The sequence below is a fragment of the Pituophis catenifer genome, unplaced genomic scaffold (genome assembly GCF_029215685.1).
Source record: "Pituophis catenifer annectens isolate HBS135680 unplaced genomic scaffold, rPitCat1.0.hap2 SCAF_4, whole genome shotgun sequence".
NCBI classification, from domain to species: Eukaryota; Metazoa; Chordata; class Lepidosauria; order Squamata; family Colubridae; genus Pituophis; species Pituophis catenifer.
In genome coordinates, this window is record NW_027256884.1 from 112,895,558 (window position 1) to 112,916,459 (window position 20,902).

The window sequence follows — 20,902 nt, forward strand, 5'->3', positions numbered from 1 at the left end:
CTGCTGGAACTTTTAGTTCTTTTAAAATGAGACTCTCTAAGCAAGTTTTATATCAGGTCTAGTTTGGCAGGAATGAATCATGGAAATCATAAGGTCAATATGCACTAACTGGATGCTCAAACATTGCATTTTCTTTTCTAGGTTTACTTATCCTTGCCGAAGTACCAGTCTCTTACTGAAGGTCATTGCCTGATCACTCCTATGCAGCATTACACTGCTGCCACAGTTCTAGATGAAGACATTTGGGAAGAAATTCAGGTGAGCACAGCTTCTACTTTGATCCGGCTTTTTATGATGTGGGTTTTGCATGCTGTAGGTATAACATGGTACCAAGCTTGGTTTTGGTATGTACTTTACACCAGGGGTCCCCAACCCCCGGGCTGCGACCCAATACTGGGCTGCAGGGCTTTCGGAACTGGGCTGCAGAAGTGGTGGTTGCATGCACTGGAAACTGTATTTGTGAAAGTGATGTGCACACGAAACCATTCCCATCACCCCGCTGGTCCACTAAGCCAGAAAGGTTGGGGACTGCTGCTTTACACAACAGCTGATCTTCCCTTTCTTCTGAATGTTTATGGATGGCCAGTATTGTAGTTCATATTCTGTGGACTTGTGGAATTCGTCCTTTGAATTACGAAAGTTTGACAAGAAAATGTAAATTTATATTCTTAGGATTAACAGTTTGAGCAGGGGTGAAATCTAAAAAATTTTTCCTACCAGTTCTGTGGACGTGGCTTAATTGGTGGGCGTGGCTTGGTGGTCAGGTGACTGGGTGGGCATGGCCAATAGTAGAAATAATAAACAAAGTACACAAAACAATAAGAGGTACCAAAAATCAACTTTCACACTTTACACACACAACACAACACAACACAACACAACACAACACAACACAACTGACTCACACACAATGTAAAAGCAGCTGCACTTGACCCAAAATGGCCCCTGCAACAAGCAGGAACCTCACACAGCCACAAAAAGCTCCAAAACCAAGTTTCACACTTTTTCCACACAAAATGCCACATTCAGCTTTGTGAGATTTTGTGTGTTTGTGTAGTTAGAGTGAAACACTACAGAAACACACCAAATCACAGAAAGCTGCACAAATATTTTATTATTTTATTTACATTTTTAGATAAAAACAGCTAAATTTAAAACTTCCTTAACTTTAAATTGCTATGTCTAAAAAAAAAATAAAACTCCTAAAAAAAAAATTCCAATTAACTATTTTTTTTAAAGCTCCCCCTCAAAAAAACAACCCCCAGTTACTTACCCAATTGAAGGCACAAGGCAGGCAGATTCAGTTCCTCACCGATGAGATTGATTGCAGGCAGGTAGATACAGTTGCTAGCTGATGCAATTGATTGCAGGAATTGCAGCAGGCGAAGCAAGGCTGGAAAAGCGAGTGAGTCGGAAAAAAGCAGCAAGCGGCCAAGTGGGCAAGTGGGTGACCAGGCGATTAGGGGGGCATGGGTGGGGGTGGGGGGGCTATGGATTTTTGCTATCGGTTCTCCGAATTACCCGCCACCATTGCTAATGGATTGGCCAATCCGGTCCGAACTGGGAGCATTTCACCCCTGATTTGTAGCCCACTAGATAAGAACATAGAAAGCTATGGCAAATCTAGACAGCATACTAAAAAGCAAAGACATCACCCTGCCAACAAAAGTGCATATATTCAAGGCTATGGTGTTCCCAGTTGCAATGTACGGCTGTGAAAGTTGGACCATAAGGAAGGCTGAGCGCCAAAGAATTGAGGCCTTTGAACTATGGTGCGGGAGAAGACTCCTGTGAGTCCCTTGGACTCCAAGGCATTCAAACTGGTCAGTCCTAGAGGAGATCAACCCTGGCTGCTCTTTAGAAGGCCAGGTCCTGAAGATGAAACTCAAATACTTTGGCCACCTAATGAGAAAGAAGGACTCACTGCGCGTGCAAACACGCATGCACGGACGTGATCATGTGCGGAAGGACTCACTGGAGAAGAGCCTAATGCTGGGAAAGATGGAGGACAAAAGAAGAGCGGGACGACAGAGAACGTGGTGGCTGGATGGAATCACTGAAGCAGTAGGCGTGAAGTTAAATGGACTCCAGAGGATGGTAGAGGACAGGAAGGCCTGGAGGAACATTATCCGTGGGGTCACAATGGGTCGGACACGACTTCATAACTAACAACAACAAAGATAAGGGCTGTAAGTTGAGACGTTTTCTGAGAGCTGTATATGAAGTGTCCTTATATCTTCTAGAAGAAGAGAGAAAACACAGTAAATAAAAGATGAATATGGTCTGTAAATATAATACATATATCTGTTTTCCTTCAAAGAGATATATTTACCAAAATGCTTTTGATAAAAAAAATATTTTACTGGAACTTTCCAGACCTCTGTGAAGACCAGTTCTCTCAAAGGAAATCACAATACATTTGTTGACAATTTCACTGTTACTGAAATAAAAATATTTCAAAACTTAGATCTTTCAGTTTAAGGCCTTGGCAAAACAAGCCACAATGATAACTTTGCTAATGATGATTTGTAACAGTTTGCAGTTGCCAAGTCAGATACTCATTTTTATTGAATTTAACAAAAATAATGTTTATTTGGGATGATTAATGGTGTTTACTAGAAACCATTTAAGCCCTTAAGAGCCTTCAAAGATTCCCCACATTCCTCAGATGTGAAAGGAAAACAGTTCAGTGAAAAGCTAAATATAAGTGCTCAAAAATGGTAGTAACCCTCAAATATATACATACACACTGAAAAGATCTATCCGTTTCACCAAGGAATTATCACCAATTATGTATCCATTGAGCAATACATAATTTCATTGTTCTCTTTGGGCTAGAGAAGTGTTTAAGTATGAAAAACAAGCTATCCAATTGGCATATTGAAAGTCTTCCTTTCAGTATAGTATTCCATTGTCATCTCAAATTAATTTGGGATACATATGATAGCGTGTGATCACTATGATAGATACCATGCCTTCCCTTCATCCGAGATGATCCAATGGGCTGGATTGTTATGTGTTGAGGGTGGACCAGATGACCAAAAATGTATCTTTCGATTAAAATATTCTGTGATTTTAATTACTGGCTTATTATTATGCTTAGTTGCCCAGTCAGCCAGATGTTTAGACTGGATTTGGCAATTTTGTCCACTTATTGAGTCCTTCCCAAGGAACTGGATAGGCAGATGTTGTTTAATAATATTAAAGGTATTGTCACAGGATATAAACTGTCCCAAATAAATCTGCCCTTTGCTATTCACTGATGGTGATCTTGTGAATGCCAATAGCATTCAAGTGATGTTCCAGATGTTTTGGAATTGCATTTATCGTGCCTATTACTATGGGTACCATGTTTCTCTGAAAACACAACCCACCCCAATAATAAGTCCAACCCTAATTTTTTGGGGGTGGGCCTAATATTACCCCTACCTTGAAAATAAGCCCAGGAGGGGATGGGTGGGGTCAGCATGAGTAGTGGCTCTTGGGGAGGGGGAACGGGGACGGGACAGCTGACCAGCTGCAGCTGCAACCTGCTGGTCCTTTGGGGCAGTGCAAATACAGCTTTTGCCCTTCTCTTTCTGGGCGTAGCGCTTCTGCTTGTTGGGCTGCTGCTCTCAAGCCGGCAGCTCCGCAGCCAGCTGCTTTCCCCCCCTCTTTTTGGGAGGCTCGCAGGAGGCTTTTTGGCGAACGGGAGGAAAATGGGATGGGGGATTTTCCTGCCTGCCATCCATTCCTCAAGCTCAACACAGACTGAGGGAAGGATGGCAGGCAGGAAAATCCCCCTCCCCATTTTCCTCCCGTTCGCCAAAAAGCCTCCATTCTAAAGGCTGAAGGTTCAGAATGGAGGTGACAGTGCGTCCACGGTGCATCCAGCTCATGGAATCTAGCCTACTGCACCTCAAAAACAGTAAGACCGCCTTGAAAATAAGCCCAAGTGCTTATTTTCAATTCTAAAAGAAAATAAGACTCGGTCTTATTTTCTGAGAAACATGGTAGTCCTTGACTTATGACAATATTTGGGACCAGAATTTTTGTTGCTGAGTAAAGCAGTTGTGAACACCCGATTTTATGACCATTTTTTCCATGGATGTTAAGTGAATCACAGCAGTGATTATGTGAATCATGCAGTTGTTGAGCGACATTGACTTCACTTGTCGGAAACTGTCTGGGAAGGTTGCAAATAGCAATGACATGATCCTGGGGTGTGACTGTATGTATGCTGCGATAGTTGTAAGTGGGAGGATGGTTGTAAGTCATTTTTTTTTTCCAGTGCTGTTGTAACTGTGAACAGTCAGTAAATGAATGATTGTAAGTCGAGGACTACTTGTATTGTGCTATTTTTGCTTTATTTTAGCATAGTGATTCTACTTCTATGTTCAGGTCTTTATATTTTGTGATTTTCTCCAGTTGTTTCTCTTCTATTCTGCTGTCTCCAAGTATTGCAACGTCTGCTATCCAGCCTTTTTTGTCTTTCTTATCAACAATTGTTAAATGTTGAATGAACACTCTAATTTTTTATTACTTCTTTTCTATTTTGTGGTCCCGTCAGTTCCTGCTTGCGGGCAAGTGGTTTTTCTTGCAGATATTCCAATGCACCATCGTTGTTACTTTGTCATGTTTGTAAGTCAGTCTGTTTGATCTTCTTGCAGCAGCTAAATAAGTGGTCCACTGTTTCTTCAGCTTTACACACATATACACAAAAATATGAAATTACAGCTGCCAGTTCTTTAGCTGGTATTGCCTTTCATATACCAGAACCTAGGATGTTGTAACATAGTGGCGCGTAGCAGTGGTGAAATCTAAAATTTGTTACTACCGGTTCTATGGGTGTGGCTTGGTGGGTGTGTGTGTGTGGCCATGGCCAATTTTTTTTTTACTTTTAAAACCATTTTTTACATGTAAAACCATGTTAAAAAATGCTTTCAAAAGGCTCTGACAATCCCACTTGAGTTGCCCGATCGTCAGAGGGTTTTTAAAAAACCCTCTGCCGATCAGGCAACTCAGCTGGGATTGTCAGAGCTTGGATTGTCAGAGCCATTTAAAAGAAAAAAAAACTTTTTTTCTTTTAAATGGCTCTGATGATCCAAGCTGAGTTGCCTGATCGGCAGGCAACTCAGCTGGGATTGTCAGAGCTTGACTCATCAGAGGCATTTAAAAGAAAAAAAGCCTCTGATGATCGCGCGGCTCAGCTGAGCATGGGGGGCGGGGGCAGGGATTTTTGCTACCGGTTCTCCAAACTGCCCGCCGCCATCGTTACCTACTCGCCCGAGCCGGTCCGAACCGGGAGCATTTCACCCCTAGCGTGTAGTATATGTGCAGATCCAAGCAGTGTGGCCTTTTTAATTGACAGGTGGAAATTTTGTCAAGACACAGGGTTTTTTTTGTTTTGTTTTGTTTTTTTTCCAATTTTATTGATTTAAAAACAAAAAGAAAAAAAAACATACACACAGGAAAAAAATGCACATACGGGTACAAATAAAACATACACAACATATATAACATTTAAACGTGATGACTTATTTCTTAAGACCGTGCATCGGTAAGGTATATTTCTCAATATATACTCCCACCTCTCACCTTATATAACGATATTATTTTTATTAAGGTTTCGTTGTACTCTGTTGTGTCTCATTTGGTACAGGATTTTGGTACAGGATTTGGTTTAAGTCTTTTAGGATCGTCTTTTTGTTTGGTTTTCCTTTTCTCCAGCCATAGATACCACTTTTGCCAAACCAGATAGTAGTCTGATTCTTCCTTTCTTTGGATTTCTTTAGTGAGTTTGTCCATCTCGGCACATTCCATTACTTTCAAGACACAGGTTTTGCAAGTCCTGTCCAACATATTTTGGTATGGTGCCATGCCAAAATACTTGAACAGCACTTACAAATGATTATTGGCACCATCAAGGCTGGTTTATGTATCATAATATTTCAGTTTCCAGATCTATGCAAATACAATCCTATATTTAGTTATCCATCCCCAGTGTACTGAAAAATTTCATAAAACTGGGAGTTCTGAGCATTTCTGCAAAAAGCTGCCTGTCCATCCTTCGCCTCTGTTGCTTGAAACAGACACATGTACTTGGCACAGAAACTGGGCACGTAACTATTTAATCTGGAGATAGCTTGCTGTTAATAAAGCTTGGTTTTGTCAGCTGCAATGTGCAAGAACCATCTAATATTACAAAATAAAGATCTTTTAAAACCGCCTCTTGTACTCTGCTTGCAGAACAAATTTTAATATATTGCAGACAAACAAAAGTTACAATTTAACACATATTAAAAATGGGTGGCAGACGTATCCTTTGGAATGCTGCCATTATTGCATTCAGTTTGAAATATGTAAAGTTTTCAGAACGAGCTATAAACTTTTGCACTCTGATCACAGGCATGAAATATAAAATCTCAGAGAAGGTTTAGTGAAATCTATAACAAGTGAGGACTATTGGATCTTGGTTGCAGAAATCCAGATGACACTCTGTAGCAGGAAAGAAATATAAAATAGGTTTTTTTTTCTTGCTGTCAGAAGGTCATCCAGATTTTTAAAGTTCAGAACTGAGGCCTTTGCCTCAGAGCTGAGCCGAGCCATGTCTTTTGGAAAGTCAAGCTTTGATCTATTTTAGTCTTAAATCTCCGGTTCCATCAGTCACGTTGTTATGCTGTGGATTCTGTCAGTTTCCCAAGCGATAAAACTTTGCTTGTGTGACATTGATGTTGGTAAATTTGGGGATATAATGTTTGTTCTTTCTGCTGTCTCTGGATTCCCAGATATTTTGGTCTGGGTAATGGCAGATAAGCCTACAGGGAAGAGAAATTGGTAAAAATTAAAAATTGCACTGTTCGGTCTCTACTGGACTAAGAGTGCTTCTCTTTGGAAATAGCATTTTGGGGATACAGGATTTCTTGTTTCCAGTTTTTGTTCTTAAATTCCAAAATATTGACAGGATGATCTGATTTAAAACATTATTCTATGGCTAACGTCACTCAGCTTTTCAAGTGAACGCTGATTCCTTTGCCAAGCAATGTTAGGTCATTTAGTCATAATTATGTATGCTTTATTCTTGGCTGCTATGTATTTTAATATGTGTGTTATTTTAATTCTCTTTATTCTTTAAGTTTCATTTGTTGTTCGGAGTCATTGGTGAGGTGGCAACCATACAAAATACATAAACAAACAAATAAGTAACAACTTTTAGGGTCTCTGGGAATCTAGGCAACCTCAAGCTTAGCTAACCTCAAGCAATATTTATAAAAATATCAAAATTGTCTCCTAAATCTTCTAGAGCCGTGATGGCGAACCTATGGCACGTGTACCACAGGTGGCACGCGGAGCCATATTAGTGGGCACGCCAGCTCAGCTCTGGGGCGCATGCGCGTGCCAGCCAGCTGATTTTCAGGCCTTCTGGGCCCACCAGAAGTAGGAAAACAGGCTGTTTCCTGCCTCTGGAGGGCCTGGGGGGTGGGTGGGGAAGGCCCGTTTTTCTTTCTTACCTGGCTCCAGATCCTCTCTATGCATCTGGGAAGGGCGAAAACAGCCTTTCCCACTCCCTTGGAGGCCCTACGGAGGCTGAAAGGGCCCATTTCCCGACTCCCGGTGGGACAGGAAATGATGTTTTTTCCTGTCCCCAGCCTCCAGAGACTCCTAGAGAGGCTCCTAGAGACTCCTAGAGAGGTTCTGTAGGCTGGGGCAGCAAAAAATGTCACTTCCTGTCCGAGAGTTGGGAAATGGGCCCTTTCAGGCTCCGTAGGGCCTCCAAGGGAGTGGGAAATGCTGTTTTTGCCCTTCCCAGATGCATAGAGAGGATCTGGAACCAGGTAAGAAAGAAAAACGGGCCTACCAGGCCATCATGTGCCAGAAGCAGGGGTGGGTGGGGTTGCGTGTGCATGCGCGTGGGCATGTGCGCGCACGACCCTCCCCCGCCCTCCCCTCTCCTGGCACGCGATGGCAAAAAGGTTAGCCATCACTGTTCTAGAGAATTAAACCTGGTACTTGTTATTATATATGCTGGATGATAACCGAACCTCATCCTAGTAACTGCTGTGACAAAGCAGATTTTTTTTGTGTGTACTTTGCCACAAAAGTCTCCCAAATACTATTGCCAGAAAGTATGCTAGTGGCAACATCAAGCAATAATGTGTTAACCCTTGAATTAATTCTTAGTCTGGAGAACAGGATATTTAGCTGACTGGTAAAATGGTTCTTGGAGATGCTGGCCAGGGGGTTGTTTCTGTTTATTTTTTGCATTTAATTGTCATTGAAACTCAGACCTTCTGATGCCAGGATTTTTGGTTGACAGCCTTTGCCTATCTCTGCGACAACCTTGAGGCTGATTAGAATTCTCAGCACGGTGAAACAACAACAACAAAATCTTGAAATGGAAGTTTGTTGGCTGTCTTCAGATTTTCTCCAAATATTTTTTTGCAGAGATTTGCCATGATGTATAGTCTAAACGTTGTCTCAGTCCCCTTTTTAAAGCATGCCTTACTTAGGTTTTTATCGTATTTTGTTTTCTTTCAACACTGCCAATAACATTGTGTTACTTTATTGGAGCACCAAGCATCTTGGCAGCCAGCATCAGGCTATTCAATTATTTGGTTTGTTATTGTTTCTGGTACTCCGTGAAAATAAAAAATCTGTCACCTTTCATCCTGGGATGCTTTGGACTATAACTTGTGGCAGAACGTATGCAAGTCCTAGATTCAAACTGGCATCTCTAGATAATAGTTTAAGTAACAAATAATGGATGTTGGGTGGGGGGTGGGGACTCTTCATAAGCCTCTGGAGTGTTTCTACCATTCAAACTATGTTATGTTTTTCTGAAGGACAAGTAGTCTGATTTATTGTAAGGCAGTTTGGATATTTACATAATTGTTAGCAAGAAAATAAACAACACAACCTTCTGTAGTTAGGCTGCTATTATCCAGATGTATTAGCATTTGATTTTTTTTAAAGAATGTACTGCTTTTCAGTTTGTCCTTTATTCTGTATGGATGTTTTGGCCTCAGCAACAAATGCAAACAGTTTCATTTGCTTCGCATTGCATACCTGGTATTACAAAATAAATAGTTGCTCTCATGATTAAATCAATAAAATTTGAAACTGTATTTCATGAGTTAGTGTAGCCCATGGGTGTCAAACTTGCGTTGTCATGGCGTCATCATGTGACGTATCGGGACTTTTCCCCCCTTTGTTAAACCGGGCGGGGGTGGGGCCAGCAAATGACGCATCCGGCCGCGAGTTTGACACCCCTAGTGTAGCCTGTCTCCTCATCTTATTTGGCTTATTTATATTATGAAATGTGAGTTTTATAATATATATGATGCTGTACAATCGGCCTGTGATTCAAGCAGATATAGACTTATGGTTATTATTTTGAGGACCTCAAGTTCTTAGCCCTTTCATCTTCTTTATCGAATATTATTACAACATTTCAAGTTTGGGTTATAGACTCATCGTTCATTTACTGGAAATCTCGACTGTGATTTCCACCTCTCCCGTTTATTTCTTAAAAAGTCCCAGTTTCCAAACACCAAGGCAGATACAAACTGATTCTCTCCGTAATTCTTTGTGACATTCCATCCTATGCAGGAGAATGAGTGAACGTGAACAGAGGTCAAGTCTGTTACAGTTAACAGGTTGGATAAACTTCTGCCGAACAGAGATGAGAGATCTATGATTGCTTTTCTTTAAGGGAATATTATTATTGCACTTAAAGGTCAATAAAGTCTGATGAAAATGTCACGTTTTGACAAATTATGTAATTGGAAGGCAGAGAGGAAGAATGGTGGCATTTGAAGTCAATATAAGACAAGAGATTAACTTCTGTGTAAATGTGCCTAAAGGACCTCCTGTTGTTTCTACTTCCATTTATGTTGCCCAATAAATGAACTTCAGTACACCTTTCCTTTGACATATAAGAAGGCTCTCTGCACCAAGAACTCCACAAGAAGTTCCTCTGACATTCTGCATATTGTATAAATATTTAAAATTACCCAATATGTTCAATTATCAGTTCATTATATTTTATTTTGCATGCAGTAAAAATGCAAAATGTAGGAAGCCCCCCCCCCCCGATTAAAATATTCTTTACTCTTAATATGTAAAAGAGGCAGGATAGAATATTTCCCCTAAAGGAGAAATGGAGAAAAGTCTTAACAAAAGCAGAAAGCAGCCCCAGTCTTCCTGCTATAGGAAAACAGCCTCAAGCAGAAGAGACTGGTCTTTTGGATAGGAGAGTTTGTATCCATTCAGAAAGACTGGGCCAATCTATTCATAAACAAAACCCCTTCAGCCACAAACTCCCACAGAAGGCTGGAGCTGATCAAATTAAGAATTTACATCCCCCCACCCAAATTCTAAGGACAGGATGTGACCTTTAGGACCTTATAGGATTTGCCCACTATCATTGGAATAGCAAAAGGCACAAGGCTCACTACATTTCCCAACCCCCTGGAGCATCTCAATCACCAAACCCCAGAACCCTATAAAAATCCATCCACTCACTCAGCCATTTTGTCAGCCACCCCAGAAACATGCTGCTGTCCCTGAAGTTTCTGGAAACCAAATAAACTGAGACCTTTTTTTCTTGTAGCCAGCCTCCATTTTATTTCCAGCGTTTTTTTCCCCTCCCGACTTGGAACCAGACTGGATTTCTTCTAACACTATGAAAAGTGTAAAACTTCTCAGTTCACTTCAGACAATAGTCACATTGCCTAATAATGTTAAGGTTGGAAACTATTGTTTTCTTCTCTATCTCTCTCCCTTCCTCCCCTCCACCCCACTTTTTCTTGTACCAGGTATTCAGAAAAACCTTGGTAAAGATGTTTGAAGCTGAAGAATTGGATTGTGTCTTTCTGGAGACAAATTTAAGTATAAGCAAACAATACCACATGGTATATGAATGTATTCCACTCCCAAAAGAAGTGGGGGATATGGCTCCCATCTATTTCAAGGTAACATTTTTTTTAAACATTTCTGGTTTTCTTTTGACCCTAATGCATAGCAACCTTAAAATGAATTATGTGAAACTACTCATGATAATATTGTATTCAGGTTCTTAAATGATTTGTTTTTATAAGAAAGTTAGCCAAAACTAGTACAAGCATATCTTATATTATTGTACTTCTTTTTATAGGCATTTCATAGAAACTGTTTTTTTTTTAAGAAGACCTTCCATCAGCAAAAAGATTATTGTTTTTGAAGGCTCAGATGATGATTCTTTTTTTCTTTTCTTTTCTTTTTTCTTTTTCATTTTTTTTTAGCAATAAAGTATTTTTAAAGTATGCCACTACCTAGAAATAGTCATATTAAACTCGCTGTGGAGTTAGTGTTATCTGCTTTGATCTACTTCCCAGAGGATCAATGAGGAGAAAGCAAACTTTTTTTCATGAATGAGACCCACCAGTAGAAGTGAAATATAGGATGTTGTAAAATAGAAATCATTTTTTTTTCTAAAGATGGCTGATTTGGATATGTTCGTTTCAACATACATGTTGAACCCAACATGCCTTTTATATACTGTATATTTTGAAGCAATTTAAATGGCATGTGAAGATATTAGTAAATATGGGAGTTTTTACTGACATTATGATTCTGTGGCCTGAATTCCCTTCCCCTTCCCTTCCCTTCCCTTCCCTTCCCTTCCCTTCCCTTCCCTTCCCTTCCCTTCCCTTTCCCCTCCTCTCCTCTCCTCTCCTCTCCTCTCCTCTCCCACCCCTCCCCTCCCCTCCCCTCCCCTCCATATGGTGATAGTGGTGGTGTGGGAGTGTGTGCACACGTAAATAGACTTCACATAATTGTCACAATTATTAAGAGGCAATAGCATGTATAATTCTATAAAGCGAAATTTCTTATTTTCAACTAATTTATGTCAGATTACAGTTAAACTGCAGTTCTCAAACAGTAAAATAAAAAGAGAAAGATACAGAGTAAAGTTCTTACTACATCAGTCTTCATTATGCTTTAATCTAATACATAAATTGAATTACCTAATTAATATGTACTAATGAAATTTCTGAGAGCCGTTTTGGCATAGTGGTTAAGGTGTATCAAAAGCTAGAAACCAGGAGACTGTCAGGCATAAAAGCCAGCTGGGTGACCTTGGGCCAGTCACTTTCTCACAGCACTGAGAAGGAGGCAATGGCAAACCACTTCTGAAAAACCTTGCTAAAATAACTACATTATTTTAATCTGACACAATTGAACAGGGGAAAAAAAAAGAATATGTAGTCTCCCTTCTGATCATAATTTGGGGGTCGGGGGGTGGGGAAAGGTCCAAATGAATTCTACTTTGTGTCATATTTTGCCATTTTGTGGACGTTTTATATATTCTTGCAATATTTTTTTCCCCAGAAAGCTATAATGGAATCAGATGAAGAGTGGGCCATGAATAAAAAACTAATTAATCTAGGCTCAAAAGATGTTCGCAAATCGGTAAGTATTCCAAGCTCGTCGCTTATAATGCAAAGCCGATTTCTACATGTGAATGGGAGCAGTGCTTTTAAAAGACAGCGTTTTTATAATAAAAGACTACATAGAAAAATACATTAAATAAAGTTGATGGAAAAAACACATCTGAATTTCAAGGCTAAATCTAACCATAGTGACTGGTATATTTCAAGGAAACTCTGAGAGATATCAATGGGAATACTTTTTAATTATCTCATAAGGTAATTCTTGAAGGTATTTATTGACAGATTTTGTCTGCTTCAGTTCCATGTCTTACATATGTAATTACTCTGTTGAGTCCCATTAAGTTCACTAAGAGTTTAGTGAAAGATGCATATGCAGTGGCTTTTGGGAGCTCAAATTGGGTTACACATTCACTTGGAATAATTTGAAATTTTCAGCTAGATGGTTTATTTCCTTCAGAAGAGCTATGATGCAGAATTGGGAAGAAAGGCTGTTTTACTTTACTTTACTATCCTGCCATTCTTCCAGGGTTTCAGTGCTGCTAATAAAGAGAACTTGTTTCATTTTTATTTTCCACATAGCTACTTTGTGAGGTATTTTGGACCAAGAAATAATGATTGGCCCAAAATCACCTACTGAGATTCCATGGTGGAGGCTAGACTTGAATCTTTAACTTTTCAAAGCCTCTTTAATTTAATAAATAAATTTATTTATTTAAGTTTTAAATCTATAACCTCGAAATTTCAATTTGATTTTAAATCATTTTTAACTGTGTTTTTAACTCTGTTTTTACGTTGCTATATGTTTTTTATTAGTAAACCGTCTAAAGGGAGAAGGGTGGTATAGAAATTCAATAAATAAATAAATAATAAATAAAGTCACTTAGGTTAGTTGAGACGGGCAATGTAGAAATTGGATAAATAAATCTAGTCGAAACACCTAAACCACAATGTTCACTATTTTGGGAATTCGTTATGTTGGGAGTTCACTATGCAGGGAAATCTAATTACTAGATCCATTTCAATCTGTCAACTGAAATGTCTCACCCAGTGTTTGTACAGACCTACCGTGTTTCCCCGAAAATGAGACTGGGTCTCATATTAATTTTTGCTCCAAAAGATGCATTAGGGCTTATTTTCTGGTTAGGTCTTATTTTGGGGAAAATACGGTACTAAAAGCATCCATCTGGCTGACAATCTTAACTGGGGCTTATTTTGGTGGTATGGCTTATATTACGAGCATCCTGAAAAATCATGCTAGGACTTATTTTCCGGTTGGGTCTTATTTTCAGGGAAACAGGGTAGCAGCTATTATTTATCTTGCTGTAACTCCTAATTCATAGTTCTTCAGGGCAAGTAAGTGTTTATTTAGAAGTTCCCAAAATCTCTTTTTCTCTCTCTCCTCCTCCCTCTCCCTCCCTCTCTTCCTCTTCCTCTCCCCCTGCCTCTCCCTCTCCCTCCGCCTCCCTCCTCAACTTCAATAGCTATAAAATGGCTTTGATATTTCGAGAAAATAGATTCTAAATCATACAAAGAGCAAACCTTCTAGTTCAGGATTAGGCGACATTTTGTAATTTTGAAAGCATGCCATGGATACCTTTACACAGGCAGCACTTGTCTGTTTACAACAAGGCCCTCATAGCTGACAGGCCTGCCAAAAAGTTTGTTTATCAGCAGGCAAATTAATGAGGTTGCCACCCACCATTGTGTTGCAAGACACAGAAAGCTCTCCTCTCATTCCGGCTTACCTTCATCTTTGTTTTCCTGTGCAGATAGATGCCCTTTGGATCCATTTTATTTTTATAGTACTTTATCTTGGTCACAGAAACACCATTGAAAATAATACCGGAGAATGATGTTTTGCTTTGCAGTGTGTCTTTATTTCTATTACATTTCATACTAACCAAATTTAGGCTGGGAAAAGAACAATTAATAAGTCAGAGAAATTAAAGGTACAAGATTAAGATAGGCAAAAATGTTACTTATTCCCTATTTAATATATAGTTTCTCATCCAGTGCCAATTTTTTTTAAAAAATTTTTTTTTATTAATGTGTGCTCCTGTTATTTGACTTTATATAGAAGAAAAATGAGTGAGTTATGTAATGGGTTATTTAACACCATTCTCTTAAATCATAAAAGCATGTAGTAATATTAGGATCATTTATTTTCAGAATAAAAAGTAAAGTATCAACCTTCATTTCATTTTACAGTTGAAAAACTAAGTTTCAGGACTTAGTGCTTTTACCATAAAATCATTTGTGCTCCTTTTTTTCTTTCTTTCTTTCTTTGCCTGGCATTCCCACTTAACTTTCTCTGGTTATTCTTCAACTTTAAATTGATTATGGAAAGGCATCAAAATGAATTTTGCAAAGCAAATTTAAACTTAAGGTTTGGGGAAAAAAATTAAGGCATGGTAACATGTCTAGCTAATATAGCTTTATATGCCTTTTATTTGCACATCAGTGAGAAGTGTGTGCTTAGAAGTATTGATGAATTCTTAGAACACCCTCCCCAGATTATTCATATCACTAAGCCTGCCATAGAAATAAATGTTGGATGTTTGCACTGTTGGAGAATACAGGATGTCCCTAGATAAGACATCCTATATTTTTGAGATAAGTAGAGGTTTAGAAGTTCTCCACAAGATTTAGTCAGCCTTTATTTGCTCTTGGTTCCCATCATTTTCTTAAAGACTCTGGAATTTTTTTTGTATTATAATTCTAGACAGCTGGCTTTTTTACTTTGACTGGAAAGAAAATACATGTCAACGTTCCTCCCGCAAACCCAACCAAAGCCAGCATGGCCGAGACGATCTAATCTCTTAATGCAAAACTTTATTGAGTACATCATTTCGGCAAAGAAGAGGGCAAAACCAGATCTAAACTATTAACCCTCTGTTAAGCCTGGATAGCTCAACAGACTAAAAGCCTGTTATTAACATTCAGCTGTCTGCAATTATTGCATGTTCGAATCTCCCCAGGCTCAAGGTTGACTCAGCCTTCCATCCTTTCTAAAGTAGGTAAATTGAGGACCCAGTTGTGGGGGCAATAAGCTGACTTTGTATAAAATATACAAAAGTATGAAGGCTATTGTAAGCCGCCCTGAGTCTCCGGAAAAGGGCGGCATATAAATCTAATTAAAAAACAACAACACATCGTTAAAGTTTCGATTCTCCCTCCCCCTATTAGACCAGATCGCATTGTCCAATGGAGTCTCCTGGTATTGTTATGAGAAAGTCTTTTGGCTCTGGTACACATCTGCCGATGTTTCCTTGGTTTTCACGGCTGGCTTCTTGATATCTGGAGCCGATATTCCATCTCCTCCCCCTCTCAGCTCTCAGGACATATTTCAACCCTGGAAAGCTCTTGATTGTGGAGGAATCTCCCTGAAAGAGATAGCTTTGCTGAATGAATGGATGTTATATACTGGAGCAGGGGTCTCCAACCTTGGCGACTTTAAGATTTGTGGACTTCAACTCCCAGAATTCCTCAGCCAGTTGCTGGCTGAGGAATTCTGGGAGTTGAAGTCCACAAGTCTTAAAGTTGCCAAGGTTGGAGACCCCTGTACTGGAGTGCTGCTCGACACTTCAGTGTGTTTTGGGATTGGAGGAAGGTGAAGAATTACATCATTTCCTCTGTTGGCAGGAGGAGTCTCTGGACTCGCATTGCAATGTTCGTAGTTTTCATCTAGTCCAGGATTCCAATTTTTAACTTTTTAATTATTTACTAACGACATGCACATAAGATTGTCTTAAGTCTCTTGCAAATGATTAAGTCTGGATTTTTTTGTTTGTTTAAGAATTAGTGCTTCATTAAATAGCCCCTTGACTGCCCTGTGATGGCGTTCATATGATCGTGGCAAGTGGCCCAGAGTGCTGTTTCTGTTTATCACTGTTTGTCTTAATGACAGTTTAAAATAAAGAAACAAACTTTTGCACATCAGTTTCCTAACAGTTTTGAACAGTATTAAAAATTTGTAGAATGAATGCGTGAAACTTTATTATAATCACAACTCAGCAATATTACACATAAGATATGTAGAATTCAAAAACAGTGTTTACACAATATCATGACTTCCTTTATCCAAATTCACTATTTTGTAGGAATGTTTTGTAGGAATAATGAATGTATTTTATTCTCCTTATGTACAATGAGAGCATATACACCTAAGACAAATTCCTTGTGTGTCCAATCACACTTGGCCAATAAAGAATTCCCTACCCCTACCCCTACCCCACCCCACCCCACCCCACCCCACCCACTCCATTCCATTCCATTCCATTCCATTCCATTCCATTCCATTCCATTCCATTCCATTCTATTCTATTCTATTCTATTCTATTCTATTCTATTCTATTCTATTCTATTTTCTCAGACAGGGCTTTACCTTCCAGTTCACAGAATTTGACGAAATGTGTAATACACATGTAAGTATGTCTATATATGTAATGCCTGGCTGTGTCAGGCTTAGTCCAAGAATGACATATCACAATCCAGCCAAAAGTTAAGTTCTTTATTTGTTTACGCACAATAGACAGAATCTTGCCAGTCTAAACCCTTATTATTCTCATCCTAATGGATATATCCTGAGAAATTTTAGGGAGTGACTATTCTAACATTCTTCCTCTGAATCCAGCTCTGGGCTATGATGCCTCTTGTCTCGCCTGTCTTCCTGGGAAATTGCTGCTTCACTATAGTCCATCACAGTTTCCCCTCTGTAGGTACCAATTTCCCCAGGCTGCCTGTTTAACAGCAGGAGGAGATACTGTAATTGCCTGGATAACAATTACTGGAGACAGCAATTGTTAGGATGCATTTAGTTTCTTCAACAATTGGCATGCTTGCTCCTTCGAGGAAATCTTACTAAACAAGCCTTCTAGCAAGGCAGATAGCAGAATGTTAAAGCAGGCCCAAGAGAAAGTTCTTTGCTACTTAGGCAATTCTAAAGTTGTAAGATACTAATTGGCTTGATATTAATGTTGAGTCTTGAAGTCCTAACATTATTGATTACTAAAAGTAGGCCAGTTTGCCATTTTACATCGGTAACGTTTTACATAGATACATTTTACATAGGGACGTGGTGGCTCAGTGGTTAAGACACTGAGCTTGTCGATCAAAAGGTCGGCAGTTCAGCGGTTCAAATCCCTAGTGCTGCGTAATGGAGTGAGCTCCCATTACTTGTCCCAGCTTCTGCCAACCTAGCAATTCGAAAACACATAAAAAATGCAAGTAGAAAAATGGTCCACCTTTGGTGGGAAGGTAACAGCGTTCCGTGCGCCTTTGGCATTTAGTCATGCCGGCCACATGACCACAAAGACATCTTCGGACAGCGTTGGCTCTTCGGCTTTGAAATGGAGATGAGCACTGCCCCCTAGAGTCGGGAACGACTAGCACGTATGTGCGAGGGGAACATTTATCTTTACCTAGCTCATTGTTTAAGACAACCTCTACTTGTATTTCATTGGTAATGAAAGCTCTGATGAGAGACCATGTGACAACAATTTGTCCTTTGGGGGTTTCTTCCACCGTGTCTCCCATTTGTCATGGGTTGTTAAGGAGATTAAACCCACCGTGCAAAAATTTTAGCTTTAGTCAGAAACTGACAATTATCAGCTAGGCATGGACCTCTTATCCTACATTGACCTCCTTCCGCTCACAAGTTTGATCAGGAAATCTAACACTTTTGTTTTTCTGACTCCATCAAAGAATAGTGGGAATACAGGCCAAACTCAGCTACTTATAAAGCTATGTGCAATACAGAATATTTTAAAACAATGTTCCAAAAATATATAGTATTTTAAATGGTTATATGTCTTCATGGACAAAAAGCAAAGTTTCTCTGGCACCCCCCCCTTTCCTTCCCCAAACTCTTCAAAAGCACCCACCCATTTCTGATTTAGTTTGCGTAAATTTGGAAACTTTAGAATTTTGGAAACTATCTGAAGGTAAATAAATAAGCCAACCATCAATTTAAACCTTTTAAGGATTTGGAATTTAATATGTTTGAAAGAAATAATTAATGCACTGTCTGGATTATTATTGTTCTTATTTATTTATTTATTTTGTATTTAGGTGCCAAAAGGTTTGCCTTACTTCTCTGTAGATTTTGGCCTCCAAGGTGGATTCGCTCACGTCATTGAAAATCAATACAAATTCCCTCATTACTTTGGAAAGGTATTAAAATGTTCAGCTCCTTTTCTATAAGATTAGTGTTTTCTATGTATTTACTTAAGACATTTACTGTAGGCCAAGAGGATTACACCCCACAGTTTTATAACTATATTCTTCAGAATTACCTGAGGATGTAAACATTGTATCAGGGGTTTAATTGGTTGTTAAAGCTCTCACCATGCACCGTAAAAACTGCCAGTAACTATTTCCTTAAAGAAAATTATTAATATATTAGCTTTTTAAAAAGCTGATATATTCTGTTCCTACAAGCGTCGGGAATAGATTTTATGGAGTAACTCCAGGTATGTTACCTAGTTCTGTAGGGGCTGAATTGGGAATTATTTTAGTTCAAATCCATATTCCACCCCCAGCCTCCCATGGCCTTTGGGAGGTGTAGCATGCATAAAACATTTTAATGTGGTAGCCAGTTAGATGACTCATCTCTTCTTAACATGCAAAGCTAGAATGATTTTCTTTTCCTGCTTGACACTCTTTGTTCGAACAGGTGTGGGTTTTTCTGGTTATTTTAAGAAAAATAATATTCTTTTCTATTTTGAAAGGAAATAATTGGTGGCATGCTAGATTTGGAACCACGGCTTTGGAGGAAAGGACTGCGAGAAAATTTTGAAGACCAGAGGAAGAAAGTGTTGCATTTTGCTCAGAAGTGGAAATTGTATGACTTCACTAAAAGTAAAGAATGAAAATATACTGCAGATGCTGATATATTGGATCCTGAAAAGTTAATGAACCATCACAATCTACAAAATTGTTTTTGTGGAAGAACTCCTGCTGAAAATAATAAATATGTTTTGTAACACTGGAAGGGATAATAATACTTTAAAGGAAGACAAAAAAGTGGATTGAAGCTAAGACATTTGAGTCACATATAAATCGTGTCCGATGTATAATATGTAGATATATGTTTGAAGAAAATATGAAGTCCTTATTTTAATAGATAATGAGTGTCTTGTTATCAGTATTCCTGTTGTATATTGTGATCACCTGGGACAAGGCACAAAGGTCACATAGCCAGTTGAGAGTTCAAACTCCCCATTAATGCTCCAAATTTCCCCCCAAACGCTCCCATGTTCTTGGCAAGTCCCAGAGCAAAGTGCACACACACACACACACACACACACACACACACACACACACACACATGGCAGCTTCTGGCTGCGCCCAGTCCCGCAAAGCAAAGGAACAGGGAAATGAGTCCACAAAATAAGGAACAATGAGTCCATGAAGTCAGGAACAAGGCACTGAGTCCATGAAGTCAGGATCAAGGCACTGAGTCCATGAAGTAAGGAAGAAGCAAGCAGTCCTGCAAACTCCAAATGTCTATACCGGTACACCAAATTCTACCAATTCAGCGTTTGTTCCTGACAAATGCCTCTCTCCACAGTGTCTCCTTAAATCTCAGTCCCCAGGTGTGCCTTGTGAAGAGGGGCGGGGTGCTCTCCTCCTGAGTTGTCAGGTTGGCCTGCACTGTTCCTGCCTTCTCCCCACTCTCCATGCTCGGGGATCCTTGCTCATCGCCTGAGCTCCATCACCATGTCCAGTGTTTGCCTCCCTCCTGCCCCTGTTCCTCCCTGCTGACAAGCCATCCCAATCCTGAGGGGCCCTGGACTACCTCTGCCTGCTCCTCTCCACATTCCTCCAAAGCTAATGAAGCTGCCCCCTCGATGTCTGTCGGCTCCAGCTCCGGCTCATCCTCTGCAGATTCAGGCTCTGATGGGCATGACACGTATTCTTTAATGTTTTCCTGTTTTACATTGTATATAAGCCTAACTTGTCTTGATAAAGGATATAGTGAAGAGATTTTTAAATACTGAAAATGGCGACATATTTTAATGCAGATCATTTAAAGTTTTAAAAATACTCTGTTTTAAGTGTTGACAATTTGAGAAGTTTAGTCTGAGGCACACTATTGAAGTTTAAAAGAAAACTGATGTAATGTAAATTCTTTTGAAAATAATAGTGTAACTTTTGAATAAATATGTCCCAACATTTAAACACAAAGGAAGACAATATTTCTAAAGTATTGATTCTTTAAAAATGTCAGGTTTACCAAAGACTAGGGAATCTTGATTCCTATTTTTTTGAAACGAAAAGGAATAATTGTTCAAAGTAGCATTTTCTCCCTTAAAATGGACCCATAATTTCAGAAAGATAGTAAAACAGAAGCGACCATTTCCAAAATGTTGCGAAGAAAAATGCAGGGAATGTAAGACTGACAGGACAAAAAAGTCCCATATACAGAATTCTCTTTGAACGATGTGGTATTTATTGATAATAAAAGGTTGGTATATTTTTTTCTGCTA

General features: G+C 39.3%; 1 protein-coding gene across 1 annotated transcript in view; it reads left to right on the forward strand.

Annotated features, from left to right (window-relative positions):
• Positions 1–19,540, forward strand: part of CWF19L2 (CWF19 like cell cycle control factor 2) — a 96,693-nt gene extending 77,153 nt beyond the window's left edge. The window contains exons 14-18 of the mRNA XM_070942871.1: positions 142–258; positions 10,797–10,952; positions 12,352–12,432; positions 18,483–18,584; positions 19,142–19,540. Coding sequence (XP_070798972.1) covers positions 142–258; positions 10,797–10,952; positions 12,352–12,432; positions 18,483–18,584; positions 19,142–19,282 — 597 coding nt within the window. The 3' untranslated portion in view covers positions 19,283–19,540. The remainder of the gene's footprint in view (positions 1–141; positions 259–10,796; positions 10,953–12,351; positions 12,433–18,482; positions 18,585–19,141) is intronic.
• The last annotated feature ends 1,362 nt before the right edge of the window (positions 19,541–20,902 follow it).